The sequence below is a fragment of the Schistocerca piceifrons genome, chromosome 7 (assembly GCF_021461385.2).
Source record: "Schistocerca piceifrons isolate TAMUIC-IGC-003096 chromosome 7, iqSchPice1.1, whole genome shotgun sequence".
Classification (NCBI taxonomy): domain Eukaryota; kingdom Metazoa; phylum Arthropoda; class Insecta; order Orthoptera; family Acrididae; genus Schistocerca; species Schistocerca piceifrons.
In genome coordinates, this window is record NC_060144.1 from 382,563,878 (window position 1) to 382,586,935 (window position 23,058).

Genomic DNA, 23,058 nt, shown 5'->3' on the forward strand with positions numbered 1-23,058 from the left:
CTGGATGAGAGCGGTGAAACAGAATGTCATTGCGTACAGTGTAGTGGTTTCTAATCGTAACATTTTTCCTATCTTGCCAAAGGTGTTTAATTTCTTTCCATACATTGTCTTTATTTTGCTCCTTTGCTATGTCCTGTAATGACGATGAAATAAAGTTTTCAAATGCAACTTGCTGAATGTACATGACACTGAAATTTGTTTTGCAGAAGTTGGTTGCTACGTCTTGCTGATTGTTGCTGAGAGAACGCGATAGTGCGTCTGCTATAACATTTTGTGTACCGGGAATGTGAACTATTGTAAAATTAAATTCTTGTAAATATAGTTTCCATCTACTTAATCTATCATGCGTGAATTTGGCCGAAAGTAAAAATTGTATCGCTCTGTGATCTGTGTAAACTGTGGTATGTCTGCCGTAAAGAAAATGCCGAAATCTCGTGAAAGCCCATACAACACATAATGTTTCAAGTTCTGTAACAGAATAATTTCGTTCAGCGGGTGACAAAATGCGGCTTGCAAATGCGATGTTTTTAATTACTGTAGAACCGTCTTCTTCGATTTCCTGGAAAATATGTACGCCTAAAGCGGTGTTGGAACTGTCGGTGGCAATGGAAAAATTTCTGGTAAGATCTGGGTGCGATAAAAGTGGAGCATTCAACAAAGCATGTTTCAAATAACATTCTCGTGAACAAAATTCTGCGTGTCAAAAGTAATGTTTGCGTTACTGTAATATGCAATCTGTGCTGTATCTGGTTAAAATCTATCGTACGTGTTATTATTTACGGGAGGATGCTGTGGCATTTCCACTATATGAACTGTTCTGTTATTTCTTACTGACGTGTTACGCTATCGATGACACCTATTGTTTGGATCATTCATGATAATGTTGTTGCTGGTGTTGTTGCTGCTCATAAGATCGACTGTTATTAAATGTACGCTGAAAATTGTGCTCGTTATTTTTACGTCTGTCATGATAGTAATTTCTATACGGCGCATTGCGATGCGAGTTGAAATAGTGTGTTGTCTGTACGTAGTTATTTCTTTGCTGCCATGCGTTACTATTTGTTGGAGCTGGGACTATACGTGCACGCGGCGAAACATTAAAGCCTGGTTGACCATGTAGACTGCATTGTTGGTTACGTATGCTAAGCGGCTGACTTTCATGCTATTGTGGTGGAAAGGTCTATTGTTACCAAAAAATGCGTTTGCTGTTAATTTTACACATACTGATGATTACGATTTTGTCTGTAATTAAAATTACGGCGGTAGTTGTCATTACGGGAGTGCCTACTGAAAATTGTCACATTCGGTAAAACTTTGTCATGTCGAGTTTTCTTTGTAATTTTTCTTAATTCTAGGTAGAGCAATAGTTAAAGAGCAGTTTTGATAGATATAAAGGATAGTAGAAGAAAAGGCAGCAGTGCAGAAAACTAAAGATGAAACAGCACTACTACAGCTCGGGGCCCTATGCTCGCTACGGCACATATTCATTAAAGCGTAATGAATCCCCTGAGGTCTTTTACGCACTGCAAATAATTTTTAGCTTTTGTGTTATAGGCAATGGCGGTACAAATTCAGAAATAAATTGCTGTCTGCATGCTAATTCTAGTTTCTTCATTATAGGCAATGCTGTTGTAAATACAAAAATAAATTGTCGCATCTGGTTCAAAGCTAGTTTCTGCATTACATGCAATAGCGGTGAAAGCACAAAAATAAATTGTCGTATACAGCTCAAAGTGTGTACCTGTGTTCTGTCATTATTAAATTCTTTACATTTTCTTGCGGATAAAAATTGCTCGTCATTGAATTGGAAAACACGTTCGGGTTTGTGAGTGAATCTGTTCGTCTGTGTCATTTCGTACTTCAAGTTGCGTATCTTTTCATATTCTAAGTCGCGTGGCTTTTCGGATTTTACATCTCGCAGTCTCTGTAAATTGCTCACATTATACACGCTGCGTAAGTCTGACAAATGTTCGCAAAGTAGTGGATTCTGTGACGTATTGGTGACTGAATTAGTTTTCAACTCTGTTACTGTAACACTTTCGTCAATTTGGTTGATCTGTCGTGCAAATTTCTCGCCAGCTTCCGTATTCGGAGTGTGTGAAATTTCCACTGACTCTAAATTAATCTCGTCGCGAATCTGTACTGCGTTTTTAAGGCATTGTACAGTGACTGCATTAATTTCGTGTATCTGTGTTTCGTTCGCTGAACATTGTTCAGTGACTGCATTAATCTTGTCTTTATGTGATTCTGTTGTGTCTACACGTGTGCTACTTAATTCTTGTGCAACAGTGCCAACTTCTTCATTACTGTTATTAGCACAAGTCTTAGTATCCTCACGTAATTGTACTTTAGCGTCATGACATTCCACGGTAACCGTTGTAATCTGTTCACTAACTTGTTTGTTCTGTTCGTTAAAGTTGTCGTGTTTTTCTTTCGGCTGTTTAATACTTTCACAAAATTGTTTGTTATCTTCTTCCAGTCGTTTGTTCCATTCATCAAGTTTTTCATTAAGTTGTTTATACTGTTCATTAAGTTGTTTGAAATTTTGTAGCAAAAATGCCATAAATTGATCCCAAGTAACATTACCTACTCCATGATCTGTGCTGTTTGACTGTGTACCTGCAATTGTCGCGTTAAATGAATCCGTCGAATTTTCAGTACACTGACCATTTTCATTCGAAAAATTTGTCTGTACGTTATTTGAATTTTCTAAATCGGGTGTGTTAAGCTCGGCAGCGCTCATTACTATAGAGCGTTCTGCGTCATCAATTGTCGTCAAATTAACAGACGAGACAATTGAGTTCGTTTGTTCATCATTAATATAAAATTCATCATTAGTGGTTGGAATGCACTGATTGTTAGTGAACGCAGGATTGTCATCATTATACTGCGTGTCACAATTACTATCGGTCACGCTGTTTAAGTCGGTAATTTCATTCACAATACCTCGCGATACACTATTCACAGTCTTTCGCGGCATTTTTACAACAGTCACAATTATTCACAAAACAATAAGCACAAATGCAAAAACAACACACAAATACAACAGAGCAACGAATTGCCGTTGACCTGTAGAAAGAAAGTCACAAGTTAATAAAAGCGTTGCGCCAAATCCTAATTATATCTAAGCAAATAAGAGCAGATATCTGACTGTTGCTCAAAAGACTCTCAACGAAATACGATCCTGGACTGGGTGTCGCCAAGTGTAACCTCCCCACCGTAATTTTAAAGGGAAATAAAAAAAACAATACTTAATACAAATGGGAGCCGTTTGTAACCTCTCCACAAAATTTTGAAAGAAAGAAATATGACAATATTTAATTATGAATGCTAATGGACATTGCGCTAAGCGTAACCTGCCCACAATGAAATGTACTGACAATGGCAACAAAAATGTGAAATACGCAATCTGACTCAAATATAAGTTTTTCATAAAAAATTAAAGTCCATTCAGTGACAAGAAAATTCAATTAAACCGAAATATCGGTCTTTGGCCCTGTGCAAAACAATCAGAATTAAAGTCTTACCTCAGAATAAATGGATGTCACATTTCTGCTCTTGTTGTTGCGCACCGCTTGGAGGAACTGCATTGCAAATAATAATATTCTCTTTTTTTGTGATTTTACTAAAAATTTTCTTTTAAAGAAGTGGAGTGAAATGGGAAGTGCAACGAAATCTTTAGTTCAATAAAAATTAAATTTTTGAAAAAAAATGCTTTTGAAATAAAAATTATTATTGGGGACTTGCTGGAGAATAGTTACAATAAATAAAATTTTTCATTATCTAATGATTATATTAATTAACAGTATACCTTATTCACCATCTTGACCAGTGTTGCCGACCGCTCTCCATGACGACTATTGGCGTACTGCACTGCACGACTACTACTAGAGTACTGCTCTCAACTAGACAGAGCTACAGACTCGCAACGACTGACTGACAGACTGAGAACCGCTCGCAACACTCGCGCGGTCAAGCGCATACTCTCTGGTCACAGATGCTGCAATGCCTCGCCATCGCTGCTGCGTTACATACGTGTTTCACGTTCTCTCCTGCGTCAATAATATACTGTACAAATTTGTCGTCATTCTGAGCGGTGGTTCTCTTCCTATAATGATTTGAAACTGGAAATTTAGTTAAGTTATCGACAATGTGTAGGTTTCTTATTCCTTTCATTTGCTGCATTACTGTGGCAAAAGCCTCATTCACAACAGAAGCGCCGTAGGGACTGCAGCGTTGTTGCTTTTGTTTGAAATACGTGTAATACGTTGTTATAAAGGTACAGAGTTTAATTACTGTCTATAATTGTCCAGAAGCAGAGGTAAAGAGGGGAAACTAAAAAGAACTGAAAGGAAGAACATAGGAAAATGGGGAGTTCTCTGCAGCAAGTATCATACGGCAAACAAAAAAAGTTTAAAATATTTGACAACAAAGATCTCGAAAATAAAAAAGAATGTTAAATCATGGGGATTTTTTGATACACCATTTCGAAAAATTTGGAAATTTATGGTAAGTTCTATGGGACCAAACTGCTCATGTCATCGGACCCTAGGCTTACATACTACCTAACCTACCTTAAACTAACTTACGCTTAGGACAACACACACACTCATGTCCAAGGGATGACTCGATCCTCCGACGGGGGGAGTCGCACGAACCGTGGCTAGGCGCCCACGACCGCACGGCTACCGCGCGCGGCTACACCATTTGTCGAATATTTATTCTGAAAGGACGTTGAATGTTTTCTTCCGCAGTGGACTGCTCTACACGCAATTCTGTAATTATCACTACATCTGTATCTACGTGGATATTCTGCAAATCACACCAAAGTGCCTGGCTGAGGGTTCATCGAACCATCTTCACAGCAGTTCTTTACTATTCCAATCCCGAACAGCGCGTGGGAAATGCGAACTCCTGTATCTTTCCGTGCGAGTTCTGAAGTCCCCTATTTTATTATGATAATCGTTTCTCCCTATGTAGGTCGACGTCAACAAAATATTTTGACATTCATAGTAGAAAATTGGTGATTGAAATTTCGTTAGAAGAATCCGCCGCAACGAAAAACGCCTTAGCTTTAACCATGTCCACACCAAATCCTGTATGAAGTCAGTGTCATTCTCTATCTATTTCTCAATATAAACTGTGCTGCTATTCTCTGAACTTTTTCGTACTCCGTTAACCTTATCTGGTAAGGAGCGCACACCGCGCAGCAGTACGCCAAAAGAGGAGGGACAACCATAGATAAGCCTAGTGTAGGCAGTCTCTTCAGATTTGTTGTATCTTCTAACCATTCTGCCAATAAAAGGCAGTCTTTGATTCGTCTTCCATACAACATTTTTAGTGTTTTCTTTCCAATTTAAATTGGTCGTCATTGTATTTCCTAGGCATTTTGTTGAATTTACGACCTTTAGGTTTTCTGGTTTATCATGTAACCGAATTTTAAGGGATTCCTGTTAGCACTCATGTGGCTAACCTCACACTTTTCCTTATTTAGAGTCATCTGCCAATTTTTGCACCATACAGATATCTTTTCTAAATCGTTTTGCAATTTGTTTGGGTCTTCTGATGACTACTAGACGATAAACGACAGCATCATCTGAGCAGGTATAGAAACTTTTCTGCTTAATTTCCTGGTAGAAATTAATGGCGGCGTAGCCACAGCCTCGACAATACACGAACATATATGGTGAATCAGCCAGACGTAGCTTTCAGAGCGTGTATAGGGAGCGGGACATGTCGGGATTGGAGTTGCTGAGCGTTTGACCTTCGTGTACCGACACGTTATAATAGCACTTCTCACTATGTCTCAGCAATTGGTGCGCTATAGGCCGGTGCAACACATCAACTTTATATTTCTAACTTATAAAAGCTTTCAACCGGTGGAAATTGTATAGCATCAGAAAATAATAATGATGAAAATTTGAAGGCCTCGTGTGTTTCTTAGCACAAGGAGTTCAATAAGCGGGTTGAATATTTAGTGTAACGGTCGACGTTTCTGGCCAACCAATACCGACGAGAACAATAACGTAATTTTTGTTTCACTAAATGCGAGAGGCCCCAGAGCTATTCGAATCTCTCTAGACGTTTTTAGAGATGAAAACTGTAAAACCATAATCAAAAAGAAATATGTGTCAAGCGTTCATCCGCCGTGTCCCACGGCTTCTTAGTGAAGCTGAAACATCTGTAGGCAAGTGAAAGGATTTCAGCGGAGTCTGAGCTGAGGCGCATTCATTTGCGAATCTTATCGCAGCCTCTGATGAAACTTGGGTACTCCAATGCACACCCAAGTCAGAATAGTCAACAGTCACTTATTATCAATGACGGCTACGTATGCACTGTTTGGGACCACGATATGAAAAGTGTTTAATAGTGAACATATTTAATAAGCAAGTAATTAGAAGATAAATATATACACACGTATAAGAAACATTCTCCCAATAAGTACACGTCTGCTACGACCTTTCCTTGGTTTTAGTCCTAATCGGCAATACAATTAAAGCAAAATAATTGCAACATCAAAACGACAATCAACGTGCAGTAATGAAAATTTGGGAAAATATTTGTCTACGTTATTAGACATTTAAATTATTAACATTGCAAGATTACAGGTTAGTGTAAGCGCAAGACAAGCCACTGCAAAAGATGTGAAATGCTTGTACATTAATAACTGGAAACCGTCAGAATGTTGGATGTAAACATGCAAACGTGCGTACATTGGATCTTATTGGGACCGGGTTCAGTTTGTGGGATGGACCTCCAGGCCTATTGCACTTACGTCGGTCAATACAGGGACGGTTAATGCTGGTTTGTAGATGACGCAGGAGTTGCCGTACGATGATGCCCCATAAGTGCTCGATTGGAGACATATCTGGTGATCATGCAGGCCAACGCAATATGTCGACACTCTGTAGAGAATGTTGGGCTAGCGTTATCCTGTTGGAAAAATACCTCTAGAATGTTGTTCATGAATCGCCGTACAACAGGTCGAATCACCTGACCGACGTGCAATTTTGCATTCGGGGTGCGTGGGGTAACGAGTAGTATTCCTGCTGTAATACGAAATCGCACTCCAGACCGTAACTCCAGGTGTAGGTCCAGTCTGTCTAGCATGTAGACAAGCTGGCTGCAGGCCTTCAGCTATCCTCCTTCTAACCATCACACAGCTATCTTGACACCGAGGCAGAACCAACTTTAACTAAAAACCAAACAGACCTCCACCCTGCCTTCCAATGAGCTCTAATTTCACAGCACTGAAGTCGCAAATGGCGGTGGAGTCAGTTGAATGAACGCTAGAGGGCGTCTGGCTTGGAGTTGTCTTTGAAATAATCGATTTGTAACTGTTCGTTATGTCCCTTTCGTGCAAACTGCTGCTAAAATTGCAGCTACAGATGCGATACGATGCTCCAGAGGCATACGCCGAACACGATGATCTTCCTTCTCGGTAGTGCCAGGTAACGGAACGGAATCTGGTCTTCTTGCGACTGCACATTCTCAGGAGCACAACCGCGAGCGATCATATTCAGTGGCTTCATTTCAGTCAAGTGTGTCTGCAATATCGCAGAAGGAACACCCAGCTTCTCGTAGCCTTACTAGAAGACCTTCTTGAAATTCAGTGAGATGTTAATAATAACGTCTTTTTAGCCTCAAAGACATTCTTGACTAAAATTACATCACCACGTCGAACCTCACAAGTAACTAAGGTCACGACCGTCACAGCATGTATTTAGAGCAAACCTCATCTGCATAGTCCTAGTGCGAAGGATGCAACTACTCTTACGTGCGGACACACTGCCGGCCGGTGTGGCCGAGCGATTCTAGGCGCTACAGTCTGGAACCGCACGACCGCGACGGTCGCCGGTTCGAATCCTGCCTCGATGTGTGATGTCCTTAGGTTAGTTAGGTTTAAGTAGTTCTAAGTTCTAGGTGACTGATGACCTCAGAAGTTAAGTCCCATAGTGCTCAGAGCCACTTTTGTAGCGCCACTCTTACGTGACAAGCTCTAATTCTGAATAGACATCATCTTTCAGATGTCGAAACACGCCTCCCAGCATTCGTTTATGTCGCAAAACTCTATCTTTGTGCTACGATTTTTTCCGTTATTGTATTACTCACATCTCTCATACACCGGTTGAACGGTTGCTGACGACTGTATTCTGATCAGTTGGATACATACGAAATCCGATTAGCTGTCAGAGAGTGCTTTATTGAAACTGAATTAGAATCGATAAATTGCTGTGAATGGTTATCACATCCACTGAATCACCCATTAAAGACCACTCTCCCTTGTTGTGAGAAACAATAACTTCTTGCCAATATAATTACTGCTGTAATCCACTAATCGCCGTTTTAGAAAACGTTTTAGGTGCGTGCTTATTGTAAGCGATTTATGGCACTTTAGGCATTGAGAGCCAACAATGATTCCATTTTACTCATAAGGCTATTGTACTGCTCTGTGATGAAACGACCCGCTAAAGCCATGTCGCCGTGTTAGAGCTTATTGACAACTGTGTGAAGTATTTCCCCAGCTTTAAGCTGTTAATTCCCAACACCGTAAGATATAGATTTCGGTACATGTAGAGACTACTCAACGCTTAGGAAGATAAATATTTCTTAAAACAACTTTCATTGGCAGGTGTGAATGCGCAAGAAGGAAAACGTACCACGAATCAACGCCAGTGCGAGATACGCCGCCTAATATATCTGGTACTACACTCCCAAAAACGAATTGCGATATTCATGAAGATACAGATTAAAAAGAGTAAAATGTAAGCAGTAATATACAATGAGTAATTAAGGGCAGCGATTTGAAAGACAGGCTGATACGATATCCGCTCATCGACAACTCCCGGCAACAATCAAAACAAACATCCAAAGACTTAAGATTTATGTTGATTGGAACTGACGTTCCAGTTACAAGCACTGATAGATTTATCAAGAATAGTCAAAATAAAGTGTTAGGTATTAAGAACAGTAAACGATACTTTTAATACGAGTATAATACCTAATGACATCTAAATCTTATTTGTTAGTGTTTTACCAGAAATTCCGCTCACGTTTATTGAGTGTAGGCGTACGTGCTCTCATGGTAACAATAATTAAGGTTTCATAGTATGGAATGCGACTGGTACGAAGACTGTGCACGACGAAATAGTTGGGAAGACCGTCTTACATTCTTAAGTAATGAGTTTTCCGTAGTTTCACTTTTCCTTTTCATCATTCTCTTGTAGTCGTTCGATATGATTACAAGGGCGTTAATGATACCTCATACTACTTACGCAATATGCCTACTGACCATTTAAAAATCATTTCCCGAGTGCACTTTGGGTACAAGTTTTTAGTGCACGCTACTACTGGACGGTGACGATACCAACGATCCTAGGAGACACACACCTCAAACTGATTAGATGTACGAGGGTTGGAACTTTAATAGTGACAACTACTTATTTACATCTCATACAAAACAGATACGTGTTTCAAAGTTTTACTGACCTTCAAAGTAGTCACTAGCATTGTGTATAACCCGTTGACAGCGATGTGGAAGCCGTAGGATACTCTTAGCAGTTCCAGTTGTGTTGACAGTTCGAGCAGCGCAGTCTGTTGCCAGACGAATTTGTTGCAGTTCTGAACGCCGTGAGGTCTTTCCTTCAGTTTAGAAATTGACTTGAACTTACGAGGGCTTAGGTCAGGGGACTCATTTTTGGAACACAACCTACGACCAGCTTAGAGACAGAAATGGTGACACTTTCTGCCGGACCTGACCATCATTTTTGCAGGACAGTGCTCAAGCACGTGCAGTGCAAGGTGTTACTGATTTGTTTGACTGATGTGGCTGCTAAGTGCGATACCACCTACTGCACTCCCCTGACTTAAGCCGTCGTGAGTTCAACTTTATTTCTAAACTGAAGGAAACACTTCACGGCATTCAGAACTGCTACAATTCGTCTGGCAATAGACCGCGTCGCTCGAACTGTCAACACAACCGACACTGCTAAGAGTATCCTACGACTTCCACATCGCTGGCAACAGGGTATACACAATGATGGTGACAACTTTGAAGGTCAGTAAAAATTGGATATACGTATCTATTTTGAACGAGGTGTAAATAAATAGTTGGCATTATTAAAGTTCCAGCTCTCGTTGTTATTAGGTTGGTGCGTAAGTTCGAAGAGTTTTTGTTTTGCATGTTGATTTTCCTGTTATTATGGGTTTATTTATCGATTGTGTCCGCCCCCGGTAGCTGTGTGACCAGCGTGACAGAATTTCAATCCTAAGGGCCCACATTCGATTTCCGGCTGGGTCAGAGATTTTCTATGCTCAGGGACTGGGTGTTGTGTTGTCCTAATCATTATAATTTCATTCCCATCGACACGCAAGTCACCGAAGTGGCGTCAAATCGAAAGACTTGCACCCGCCGACCGGTGTACCCGACGGAAGGCCCTAATCACATGACATTTACATTTTATTTATCGATTGTCATTTTTTATTTACAGTACACTGTTGCTAGTCGACTTTAAATACTATCATTTTATCATCTGGAGACAGTGAGTGGACCTGTGGACGCAAGAAAATAGAGTATCAAATGGAGGAATGGGATCATTTCCGACACATTCCTCTGTTTCAGGTCAATAGAGGGTCGAGAGCAGAGGAGGCAGCCAGAAACACTTGTGCCGTGTATGGGGATAATGCCAATGTACAGAGCACGGCAAGGGAACGATTTTCTGGTCTTAAGGAGGATTGTTTTGACATTAGTGCCACCCCACGTTCAGGAAGATTTTAAGTGTTTGATGCAGATCGTTTAAAGGCACTAATCCACAATGGATGTCACAGAGTGATGTACTTCTCGCAAGTGAGAGACTGTTTGTTTACTCTTAGGACAACGTATCTTTTACTTGTTATATTGTATGTTCTGTGACTATGTAATAAAGTGTTGTTAGACTGCTAATCGCGGCTCTACTTTGATTCACGACATAAGAATTTGGTGCCGAAACCCTGGATAGACTTTGCCCGAGACAATTCCACGATTGTCGTAGTGAACCGAATTCTGGACGCACGTCACGCGGCAATACCACGACGAGGTTTACTGCAGCGATTTGTTACACCACGCAACAAGCTCTTCAACGACAACCGCCATCATACACAGCTAAGTTCAATTGAATTATCACGCAACATGTTTTGTAGTGCCATTTGTAAAGGCAACTGATTACATTATGGCAGCTGTGTACTGCTATTGTAGCTGCTCGATTAGCGCTTTAACGAATTATCAGATCCTACGCTACGCCTGTAGATTGTTTATGACTAGTGCTGCCATCTAGCGACCATCAATTGAACTACTTCGACTAGCAATCCAAAGATAACGTCTTACTAAGACCAGCTGATCGCTAGCCGGGAGTGTCTCCCGACAGTACGCACTTGGCTGTTTTGACGTTTGGCTGCCGGAAGTCACGTGACTGTCCCTTCAGTAAACACTTTGCTGCGAGGACGGTTTTCATGCGGTGCAGTTGCATCAGTATGGAGATCACTGAGTTGCACACATGAATACTGAAGGAATTAGTTAAGCACGAAGTAATTTCCATCTTACGATTTAGTCATTCATGTTCAATAAACAGAATAGTGTAAAATTTCCGCAGTAGGCCCATACTGAAATTTACGTAATTGATATATTTGCGTACAGATTCGCCGAAATATTGTGTCAGGTTTTTTTTTTCCCTTTCTTTCTGTGGATCTTAGTTGTTATAACGAAATGTGCGTAAAATATGGAAAATAAATGTGGTTAAAAGGTTAACACAAGGCTATACTGCTCGTAAGTCTGCTACCTCGGTTTATTTCGCATTCACATGTAGGGGGACCAAACCGAGGAATATGAGGTATTTTTAATATTTTGGACGACGAAAAGCGGCTTTTAAGTAGCCATAGTATAGTTCCAGCCCTGTTGAAAACTTGCATAAGGAATGCTGTATGGTGAAAAAAGATCATGGCTAGACCTGAACAGAGTCATAATTTGTACAACTCTAGAAAACGTCTTTAGCTTCCAGCAAAAAAAAAAGGGGTGAAAATCTTGAAAGTGTTTACCCTGGTCTTAGATATAATGTAATGGATAATGCTACATGGCCCAAAAATATTGTGATGTATCGTTTTTTTTATTCCATAGTGTCGCCAATATTCCTGTGAAATAATCTTTTCTGTGACAAACAGAAAGAAGAATTAAGTGTAAACGGGTCACATAGTGCTCAAAAAGTTACTCCCATAATGCCTGTATCTTAGAACTAAACTTAATGTGTTATCACTTTTTATAGAAGTGAAGTCAATTTTACTGTGTATGTAAAAATTGGTTATCAGCACAAGAAGCAGGGTAGTATAACTGAATTGAATGCCTAAATTCAATAAGTGCATGGTGCAGAACACCTGCTTCCTTCGGTGATGTATCTAAATATACCAACAGAAAATCTAGTGTTAAAGAAATTGATTTAAAAAGCTACTGTGTGGACCTAGATTTTGAGTTGGCTGCTTCGGACTTATTAAATCTTATTATAATAATTGTTGTCTAGTATACCATTCTCCAGATGGCAACTTTGAAAATTTTCTCGTCTAAATAGAATCTTGGCTGTGCTATTTTATGCACTTGAGAAATCAGAAATTGCACTGGGTGTTCATTTCAATGTACACTTTTGCAAGGAGAGTTCTAAGGAGGAAAATTTATGAATCTATTAAAAATTTATGGACTATTTGTAGCATGTCATTTACCAACCAGAGGTGATGCCTGCCTTGACACTGTTATCCCAAATCTAAATACATGGGACTATGAGATGACTTTAGTTGACCCAATGACGTCTGCCAACAGAGCACTAGTCATGGGACTTTATACAAAGAGAACTAATAATCAACCAGCTGTTTCCTAGCATTCTAATTATGTATTCACAAAAAGGATCATTAACAAGGAAACATTAAACTCTTTTCAAACAGCGCTAACTGCAGTAGACTCACAGGTGGGATTACAAGAAATGGCTGTAATTAATGCATTTAAAGAGTTATTTCAGACCATCAAAACCAAATTTGATTACAGCTATCCACAGAAGACCAAAAAATGTCGCAACACAGGCAAACTCTGTGTGTGGTAAAGTATTTTGTCATAACAGACATGACATTTAAGCACTTTTGAGAATTTCAGCCAGTTTTCTTTTACATAGAAACTAAGACTTGCTGTAGCGTGACACTAAATCCTTGATTTTTGTGCTCAAACACAGTAGTAAAATCATGGCAAATTCCATTACTTTCTTTGTTGTCTTTTGTTAACTCAAATCCTTTACCAAACACTGATACATACCAATTATAATGTTTCATTGTGCAATTCAGTTTTATTTACACAATTAGATATCACTGAATTATAGAATACAGTTTGAATGAGCCAAGATGGTGGGACAGCATTATTTTAGTATACCATGATTAACAAAACTCAAAAAATGCAGAAGTAAATTTAAATTTTTATTCACCTTCAACTACATGGAATCTCTCTCTCTCTCACTCACACACACACACAAATTGACATAATGTACAAGACCACCTTTATGTGCATTAACAATATTAGGAAAAGGATAGTTTGCTATTCGCTGTAAAGGTGACATGTTGAGCTGCAAACAGGCACAATGTAAAGACTGTTACACATTTAGCTTTTGGCCAAAGACTTCTTCAGAAAAGAAAACACAAAAAGATTTACACACACAAGCACACTACCTGCACACATCTCCACTATCTGCAGTGGGAGATATTGGTCATGTGTGCTTGCTAGTGTTAATCTGTTTGTGTTTTGTTTTCTGGAGAAGGCTTTGGCCAAAAACTAAATGTGTAACATTCTTTACATTGTGCCTGTCTGCAACTCAACATGTCACCTTTACAGTGAGTGGCAAACTATTTTTTTCCTAATATTGTTGATATTCCAACCTGGAGTTTACTTTTTTTTAAACACTTAATCACCCCTCACAAAATCCTTCTCTGCTTTGTGGAAAAAAATCTAGCCTGAGATTCAATCTTGGCATTCACATTTACATTGTTTTCTTCTGAGAAAGAAAAATCTTTATTAAGATTACCAATGATCTTCTTCAGATCCTTCAATACTTTGGCCTTAGTCTCCTGTCCACACTGTGTTCCTTTGCTGAGTGCAACTATAGTTTCACAGTGAGACATCACATCCTGTGCAAATGTGTCAGCAGATTTTTCTGAATTGCCAGAAAGCAATGCTGACACATATTCATTGTCTGCACTAGAGGGCAAGGAACACTGTTCACTCTCCTGGACAGCACCAGACAATGATTTAGCACATGCATGTATATGCTTACATATGTTGAAATTTAAAATGTTGTCTAAACAGCTGCATTTATACGAATGTACACATATGTTGCAGGTGTTGCACTTAAGTGAACATTTTCTTTCGCATATCAGTTCTGAATTTTTTACAACAACATACACTTCACAACCAATGGAAGAAAGCACTTCCCACAACCCTTCACCCCTGCATAAAATCATCCCATTTGTTATAGTTGAGCTATCGTTGTGGCTTGCTTTCACTCTTGACGCCCTAGAGCACTGCTTACGTTTTGAGAGCTTCACTAAGCCCTCATATACTTTGTCTCTCACTAAACATAACAAAGCATTTAATGACTTATCCAGCCTTCTGCACTTTTTCCCTTCTAGATAACTGTATTTAATAACTTTATGTAGGGACTCCAAGTAATTGTTTGTATTAATGCCCAATCGGTGCCTAAAACAATACGCCCACTTTTCCACTCGCTGGCAGTACATCTTAAGAAAGTACCTGCCAAATTCTGCAGTATCCGGATCATTCAATAAGTCTTCCATCACTTTCTCCAGACTACAACTAAAAACATCTATATCCAGTTCAGTCTGAAGTCGCTTTAGTGAACTAAACACTGCTGATTTTTTCTCACTACCCCCAGAAATTCTCCTTAAATTCTGAGACCAGTTCCGTTGTATATGCCAAGAACACAGCAACTGGTTTGGCACAGGTCCCATTACTGCTGACCATGCATTATAAAATGCTGGTGCATCGTCAGACATAAACACATTGGTCTTTACAGTGCCCACCCTTTCTCTCACACATTTGAAATAAAAAGACAGTAAGCACATGTCTCCCCTATTTGAAAAACAAAATGCAACTGGCATTCCAGCACCATATCTATCAACAACGACAATAGTAAAAAGTTGAAAATCGTATGCAGTCATGCCATGAGTGCCATCCACACATATTTTATCTTCTCCATACTTTAGAAGTTGTTCGGCCTGAAAGTCTGTCATTATAATAAGAATGAAGTCTTCATCTTGAAAATTAGGATCCACTTGTTTTTGCTGCTTGAAATACAGTACTGGGTTGTCACTTTGTCTCTTCATTTCTTCAACCCACAATTTCACACTCACTGCATCATTGTCATGCTTCTTCGTTGCATAACCAATATCAAAATCCCTTTTTATATTATGCAAATCTTTTTTCTCAAGGAGATGGATTCTTTCCACACTTGCAGCGATTGGTGCACTTCGGACATCTTGTAAGACTCGTCCAACAGGTACACCCTGTGACAGCCGTCCTGAAAAAAGAAAAAAAAGGAAATAAAAATGAAGCACATTGATAGACCCTACGTCTGTTCACACAAATAAATTTGATAATTTCATGTTTCATGTACATAAGTGTAACATAATCCATTTTACCTGCCAACTCTGCCCTCTCGTTCCCATGCAGAAATGTTCTTCCAACATCTTGGGTGTGTCCCATATGTTTTGGAAAAAAATTTAAGCAGCATTTGTCCTCTGTTATTGTCACTTGCATGTTGGATGGACAAGTACTGCCTATTTTACTCGTGCCCATACTTTTGACACACCTGGCACCTGTTCCTTTAGAATTGAAATTGAAAGAGCGATGGCAGTGGTAATATCGAACACGTTTTTCTAGTCGCTCCTGCTCCGAACAATTCATTACATAACGAACATGGTTTACTTTTTCGTAAGAAATTTTCCACTCTTCAAAGTCTGAAAAAATGTTAAGACAGTATTTTTAAGTCATGTACTTGGGATCAACAAAATTTACTAAAACGTGACTAACACAATAAATATAAAAAACAAACCTGCAAGACAACCAAATTCTATCTCCTGGCACTCAAAACTAACGTCATGGTTCTCTTGAATATGTGTTCTCAGTGTGTCATAGGTGAGAAACGAGAGAGAGCACTGTGGGCAAATAATGCGGCATTTCCGACTGTTTTCCTCCAACTTCATGCCATGCACAGTTATTTGATGACGTTTTAATGAACTGCATCTCATAAATGCAATTCCGCACTGGGGACACAATTCACTGCCTTTTCCTTTTTTAGACACATGGATATCAAGTTCATGAACTTTCCTCATATGGGCGTAGAGGTTCTTTCGCATTTTAAACTCTGAACTGCATTCCTCACACTTATAGAGCGTTTCTTGGGAATCACTCATGTTTGCTAAAACAAACTAAACAATAACAAGAAACAATAACAAAACGTAACAGCAGCAACGAAATAACAAGAAGCAGCAACAAACAACGAAAGCAGTTAAATGGAGCACAAGGCAAACATCAACATGAATGGCGTCTTCGAACAGGATGCCTCGTCACGTGAAACCAACTTCCGGTCAGTAAACGTCAAAACAGCCAAGTGCGTACTGTCGGGAGACACTCCCATCGCTAGCCGACACTGCTTTAAACTTTCGAGTAATCGGACGGAATGGACGTGCCAGACCACAAACCAGAAACGCAATTACACTCTCTAAAGAGAAAACGTATGAGAGAAAGAGCAAACATTACGCAACTCGTGGCGGAAGTTGCAAGGTTGCCCGACACATCGGAAAACGCGGATTATAAATATTACAATGACAGATTGGGAAGCGTTCTGGACCGCCTCGTAAAATTAGATGAGGATATTCACGAGTTGTTAGACGATGGCGAATACGAAGAAGATGTTCCTAAATGCGAAGATTATATAGACACCGCGAAACTCACAATTTCCCGATTGTCTCACGAAATAGAGAAACAGCTTGCGAAATCGGTAGCAGACATAAAGATTCCCGACAATCCGCCGGCATAATCTGTAACAATTAGTGTTCCCACAGCTTCAGTAAAACTTCCGCCGATCAAACTTGAGCCTTTTTCAGGTGATATTGAGACATGGGCGCGATTCTGGGAGCAGTTTGAGCAGTCGGTTGACAAAGATCCGACGGTAACTACAATCAATAAACACATTTTTCTTCGCGGCTATCTCTCGGGAGAACCAAAGCATTTAGTGGACGGTATTGCGGTGACGGCCGAGACGTACGCAGAAACGAAGAGGATTCTCCGAGCGCGTTATGGCAACAAGGATCGAATAATTCAAGCCCACTTAGATTATCTCGAAGCCATAAAACCAATTAAGCTGTCCACTCCAGAGGAACTTAATTCAACATTCATTGAATGCCAGCGACGTATTCAAGCTCTCCGGGCACTTGGGGAAGACGTGAACGGATACGGTCGAGTCCTCGCGCCGAAAATTTTACGCGCTTTTCCGGATGATATATGCCGCCGCTGGATAATTCACGCCAAGCGTACAGGAACATCCGAAGGGGACATTTTGCAACAGATGGAGTTTCTGAACGAGGAAGTCGACGGGGCGCTTACCACGCAGAAGATACGTGGTGAATTTTCAAGCACTTCTAGTAACCTTCCCACAGCGTCCACACTTCACGTACACGCGAAATCTAAAAGATCGACTCCGAAGGATACCAGCGTAAAGGAACCATTCTGCGTCTTTTGTGAATCTGACGGTCATTGGGTGCAAGACTTTAAGAAGATCGTACGCGTTAATGATCGAATAAATAAATTGAAACTAGCAAACAGATGCTTTCTTTGTCTTCAACGTGGCCACGAAGTGTCAAATTGCAAAAAGAAAGAAAAGGCTCGGTGTGTTAACTGTAAAAGACTGCATCATAAGTCCATTTGTGAGGAACGAAAGGATATTAGGGGTCCTGCGGGTCAGACAAACGTTACTTCCGTTAGAAAGGTATCTGTCGCTCCCCGCGGTTACACGTACCTCCAGACAGCCCAAGTATGCGTCTCAGGACCTACAGGATTGAGCAGGACAACGCAATGTCTACTGGACGCAGGTAGTCAGTCCAGCTTCATAGCAAAATCGCTGATTGATGATCTGAAACTGCAAACGGTAGACCGACAAGAACTAACCGTTTGTTCCTTTGAATCAAACCCTACACGCCCACGCCACCGCAGGCTTGTTCAGTTTAGTATGAAGGGGCTTTGGCAGAATTCTTCAGTGCCACTTACTGCCTTCGAAAGTACTCACGTTATTTCTCACCAGCCTTCGGTTCCACAACATATAAAGAGTTTACCAGATGCCCGTAAGATTACGCTAGCAGATCCGAAAACCGATTCAACAGAAGATCTTCCCGTGGAGATTCTTGTAGGAGGCGATTTTTATTGGAAGATAGTGAAGCACAATTCGCCCATACGCATCTCTGAAACCTTAGTGTTAGTTCCTTCTCTGTTTGGCTGGATACTTAGTGGTAACAAGTCACAAGCCTGTGTGCATGCAACCGTGGAAAATTTTGCTCAGACTGACCGATCTCCTCTGCAGTCTGACAATGATTTCAGACGCTTTTGGGAATTGGAAACTATAGGGATTGCTGCCGATCAGGATCTACCTGTGAACAACAAGGATACGAGACTTCTTGAAGAGTTTAGAGCATCTTTCTCTATAAAGGATCATCGAGCAGTCGTTACACTTCCCAAAATGCAACATAAAGTGCTTTCGAGTAACAGACCTATCGCGGAAAAACGATTCAAGCACCTCAGGGAAAGATTTCAACGTCGAGAGACATTTAAGCAAATGTATTTCGATCTTATGCTAGACTACATTACGAAGGGGCAAGTAGAGGTCGCTCCCACCCCACTCTCAGGAAAGGAGCTATTTTATCTCCCTCATCATGCAGTGAGGAAGGAGAAATACGGAACCACTAAGTGAAGAATAGTCTTTGACGCCTCATCTCACGAAAACAATGCACCATCTTTGAATGAGGTATTAGAAGTAGGACCGAACCTATTACCAGAGATTCTGGAAATTTTACTGCGTTTCAGATTATATTCTACGGCTATCGTCGCGGACATCACACAAGCTTTCCTTCAATTAACCTTGAACGAAAAGGACAAAGACTTGACCAGATTTTTCTGGTTCAAGATTAGCCAGAATCAAACAGGAAATCTTCAAACGACGGACGAACTAACAGAATACCGTTTTAACAGACTCCCATTCGGCCTGACCTGCAGCCCATTTTTACTTTCTGCAACACTAAGAGAACTTGCCGACAAGTGTATGACAGCAATTCCCACCGTAGCGCCACTTATAAACAAGACTGCATACATGGACGATTTCGTGATCTCAGTAGAAGGTGATAATTTGGTGATAACTATATACAATGAACTTGTAACCCTAATGAAATTGATCAGTCTCCCCTTATCAAAATGGGCTACCAACTGTGAACAACTCCACACTATCTGGAGGGCAGAAGGGCGAGAACACCGCACCCAGACTCAAGTTTTAGGTGTAGACTGGAACACCGCAGGTGACTACTTCTGTATCGATCCTAGCGAAATCATCAGAAGGTCGTCAGAAGAGCCAGCCACCAAACGACTCCTTTTACAATGTACGGCTAAATTCTATGACCCACTCGGACTGTTTTCCCCAGTTTCTCTTGTTGGGAAATTGCTATTCCAGGACACATGGTGCCGAGGAAATGGCTGGGATGAACTTATGCCCTGGGACTTAGGGGCACGATGGCGCACTGGGATATCTAGCTTACCTTCATTGTCACATATACGTGTCCCTAGATGGATAGCTACAGCTCATGGAAGAGACTCTCAGCTGCATGTATTCTGTGACGCCTCGGAAAAGGCATATGGAGCAGCTTTGTACATTCGTACTGTCTTAGACGATGACGTCGTAACCCATTTAGTCTGTAGCAAGAACAGACTTGCTCCTATTAAGAAGGTGACATTGCCTCGACTCGAACTTTTAGCAGCAGTAGTTGGGACCAGACTATTGTGTTACTTTTGCCGCGCAACAGACTTTAAAATTGCCCGTGCGATACTGTGGACGGATTCTACAATAACACTAAGTTGGATTCGCTGTGATCCTAACAGATGGAAGACATTCTTTTGCAATCGTGTAACTGAGGTACAAACACACACGACTCCCACGCAATGGAAACACTGCCCAGGACCAGACAATCCTGCTGACCACCTCTCACGGTGACTCCTCGGCTACTAAATGAATTCTTTGGACATTTGGTGGCATGGGACACCTTGGCTTACACGCCCCCTGAATGCTGGCCAAACAACGATACTCCAACGATGGTACGACTTCCTCCCGAAGAAAAGAGGAAGAAAACGCAGAGCCAAGTTTTGTCGATATCTACGACAACCAGCCCTTTGAACTTACTTAAATTCAGCTGATACTGGAAGCTCATTCGTATCACAGCATGGGCTCTCCGTTTCCTATACAACATTCGTCAGAAGAATAAATCTTCAGGAGAACTAACAGCCACCGAATTATCAGCTGCCAAAATGTATTGGATTCGACTGGGCCAGAGAGATTCCTTCCCCAACGAATTACATGCACTTCAGAATAACTTACCACTGCCAAGAGAGTCAAAAATCGCACGATACAATCCTTTCCTAGAAGATGGACTGATACGTCTAGGAGGTCGACTGCAGTGCACTAGCCTAAATAGGGAACAAAAACATCCTGTACTCCTAGACGGTTCCCACCACTTCACACAATTGGTTATTCGAGAGACACACATCCGCCTTCATCACTTTGGTGTTCGTTCTGTACTATCCGAACTGCGAACCGAATTTTGGATCCTTAGAGCTCGTCAGGCCATCAAAAGAATCCTATACTCATGCCTCGCATGCAAGATCTTGAAGAATCCACGAGGACAACAGATCGAAGCACCGCTGCCACCTGAACGAGTTTCACCTGCAAACCATTTGCTGTAACCGGAATAGACTTTGCTGGCCCACTATTCATCAAAGTGGGGAAGGAAACGCACAAGTCATATATCACTCTTTTCACATGTGCTACCACACGAGCTGTACACCTCGAACTCTGTACAGACTTGTCAACGGACAAGTTTCTTATGGCACTTCAGCGATTCGCCGGAAGACGCGGACTACCCCACACGATATATACAGATAACGCGAAAACATTCCACACCACGAATGTGGAACTAGCCCAACTTTGGAAGGCATTAACCACCACAAAATCTTATCAGTTCCTCGCCCACCACGGTATTACTTGGAAATTCATTGTCTCCCGTGCGGCTTGGTGGGAAGGATGGTGGGAAAGAATGGTGAGCACTATAAAGCGTTGCCTACGGAAGGTACTGGGACTCGCAAAGCTCACTGAGGAACAACTGAACGCCACCTTGATCAGTATTGAAGCCGCGATGAGCTCCAGGCCCATCACACCAGGAGATGATTGTGATGCACTCACACCATCCCATTTTCTGGCGGGAGAAAAACTTTCGACTATTCCGACGGGACCAGAGCCTTCAGCGAGCACGAATTTAACAAAGGAATTCCGACTGAGACAGCAACTCTGTGACAGTTTTTGGAACCGTTGGGTTAAAGAATACCTATTGGAGCTCCGGAACTACCATGAAGTTAAACGCCCATCGGGACGAGTCATCCCCTTTCGCCCTGGCGACATCGTGCTGATCCAAGAGGTCCTTCGTCCGCGACATATGTGGAAGAAGGCCAGGATAGAAAAGGTACTACCAGGAAGAGACGGCAGGGTAAGGACGACAATTCTCCGGACACCAGAAGGTCACATCATTAGTCGTCCTGTGCAGCTGGCCGTACCTTCGGAAGTCGACCAGGGTGGGGAGGATGTCACAGAGTGATGTACTTCTCGCAAGTGAGAGACTGTTTGTTTACTCTTAGGACAATGTATCTTTGACTTGTTATATTGTATGTTCTGTGACTATGTAATAAAGTGTTGTTAGACTGCTAATCGCGGCTCTACTGTGATTCACGACACAGGTCAATAGAGGGTCGAGGGCAGAGGAGGCAGCCAGAAACACTTGTGCCGTGTATGGGGATAATGCCAATGTACAGAGCACGGCAAGGGAACGATTTTCTGGTCTTAAGGAGGATTGTTTTGACATTAGTGCCACCCAACGTTCAGGAAGATTTTAAGTGTTTGATGCTGATCGTTTAAACGCACTAATCCACAATGAACCATGACAGTGTACTCGAGAGTAGTCAAATGTGGTGAACTGTCACGATGCCACCATCATGCGACATTTACATGCAATGGTAAGGTTCAAAAATCGGATGTATGGGTGCTGCATGCTCTAAGAAAAATCACAAAAATCGGTGTGCAGCTCTGATTGCTCGTCATCAATTGACTCGTGAACAACGCCGACTGTTCCTACCATGGATCGTTACTGGTGACAAGAAATTGTGTTTCTACAGTAATTTAAGGAAAAGAAAGGAATGCTTGAGCCTATACAAAGCAACAACATCCCGTACAAAGACCTGCGCGCATACACAAGAAATAATTTTATTCATATTGTGGAAAAGTGACGGTCTGGTGTACTACGAATTGCTTCCCCCGGGTGTAACAATCACTGCTGCCGTTCAGTGTCAACAACTGAAAGACGCACCCCAAGAACAAGCAGAATGCCTCCGTGAAATGATGCAACTCCATAATAACGCTTGACTGCATTCTGCTAGACTGATAGGAGTTGATTTGGGAAGTCATTATGCATGCACTTTATTCGAGTGTGGTACAGACCCCACGAAACTTTGGACCCAAAGGGTCAAGAAGGCAATGTGCAATCTGGTGGTGACTCCATAGTGGTTTGGGCTGTATTTACATGGAATGGACTGGGTTCCCTGTCCAATTGAACCCAACACTGACTGAAAATGAAGATGTTCGGCTGCTTGGAGACCATTGGCAGCCGTTCATGGACTTTATATTC

General features: G+C 41.3%; 1 protein-coding gene across 1 annotated transcript; it reads right to left on the bottom strand.

Moving 5' to 3' along the window:
- Positions 1-13,466: 13,466 nt before the first annotated feature.
- Positions 13,467-15,832, bottom strand: LOC124805718. Its single transcript, XM_047266287.1, has 2 exons — positions 15,715-15,832; positions 13,467-15,593 (listed from the first exon to the last, which is right to left on the bottom strand). The coding sequence occupies exons 1-2, from the start codon at positions 15,830-15,832 to the stop codon at positions 13,972-13,974; spliced, it is 1,740 nt and encodes a 579-aa protein (XP_047122243.1). The 3' UTR covers positions 13,467-13,971.
- Positions 15,833-23,058: the final 7,226 nt, after the last annotated feature.

Coding starts and splice junctions, on each gene's coding strand:
- LOC124805718 (XM_047266287.1), bottom strand. CDS start 15,832: ATGCAAGTGACAATAACAGAGGACAAATGCTGCTTAAATTTTTTTCCA. Junction 15,594..15,714: donor CGAGAGGGCAGAGTTGGCAG/GTAAAATGGATT, acceptor TTCTTTTTTCAG/GACGGCTGTCACAGGGTGTA.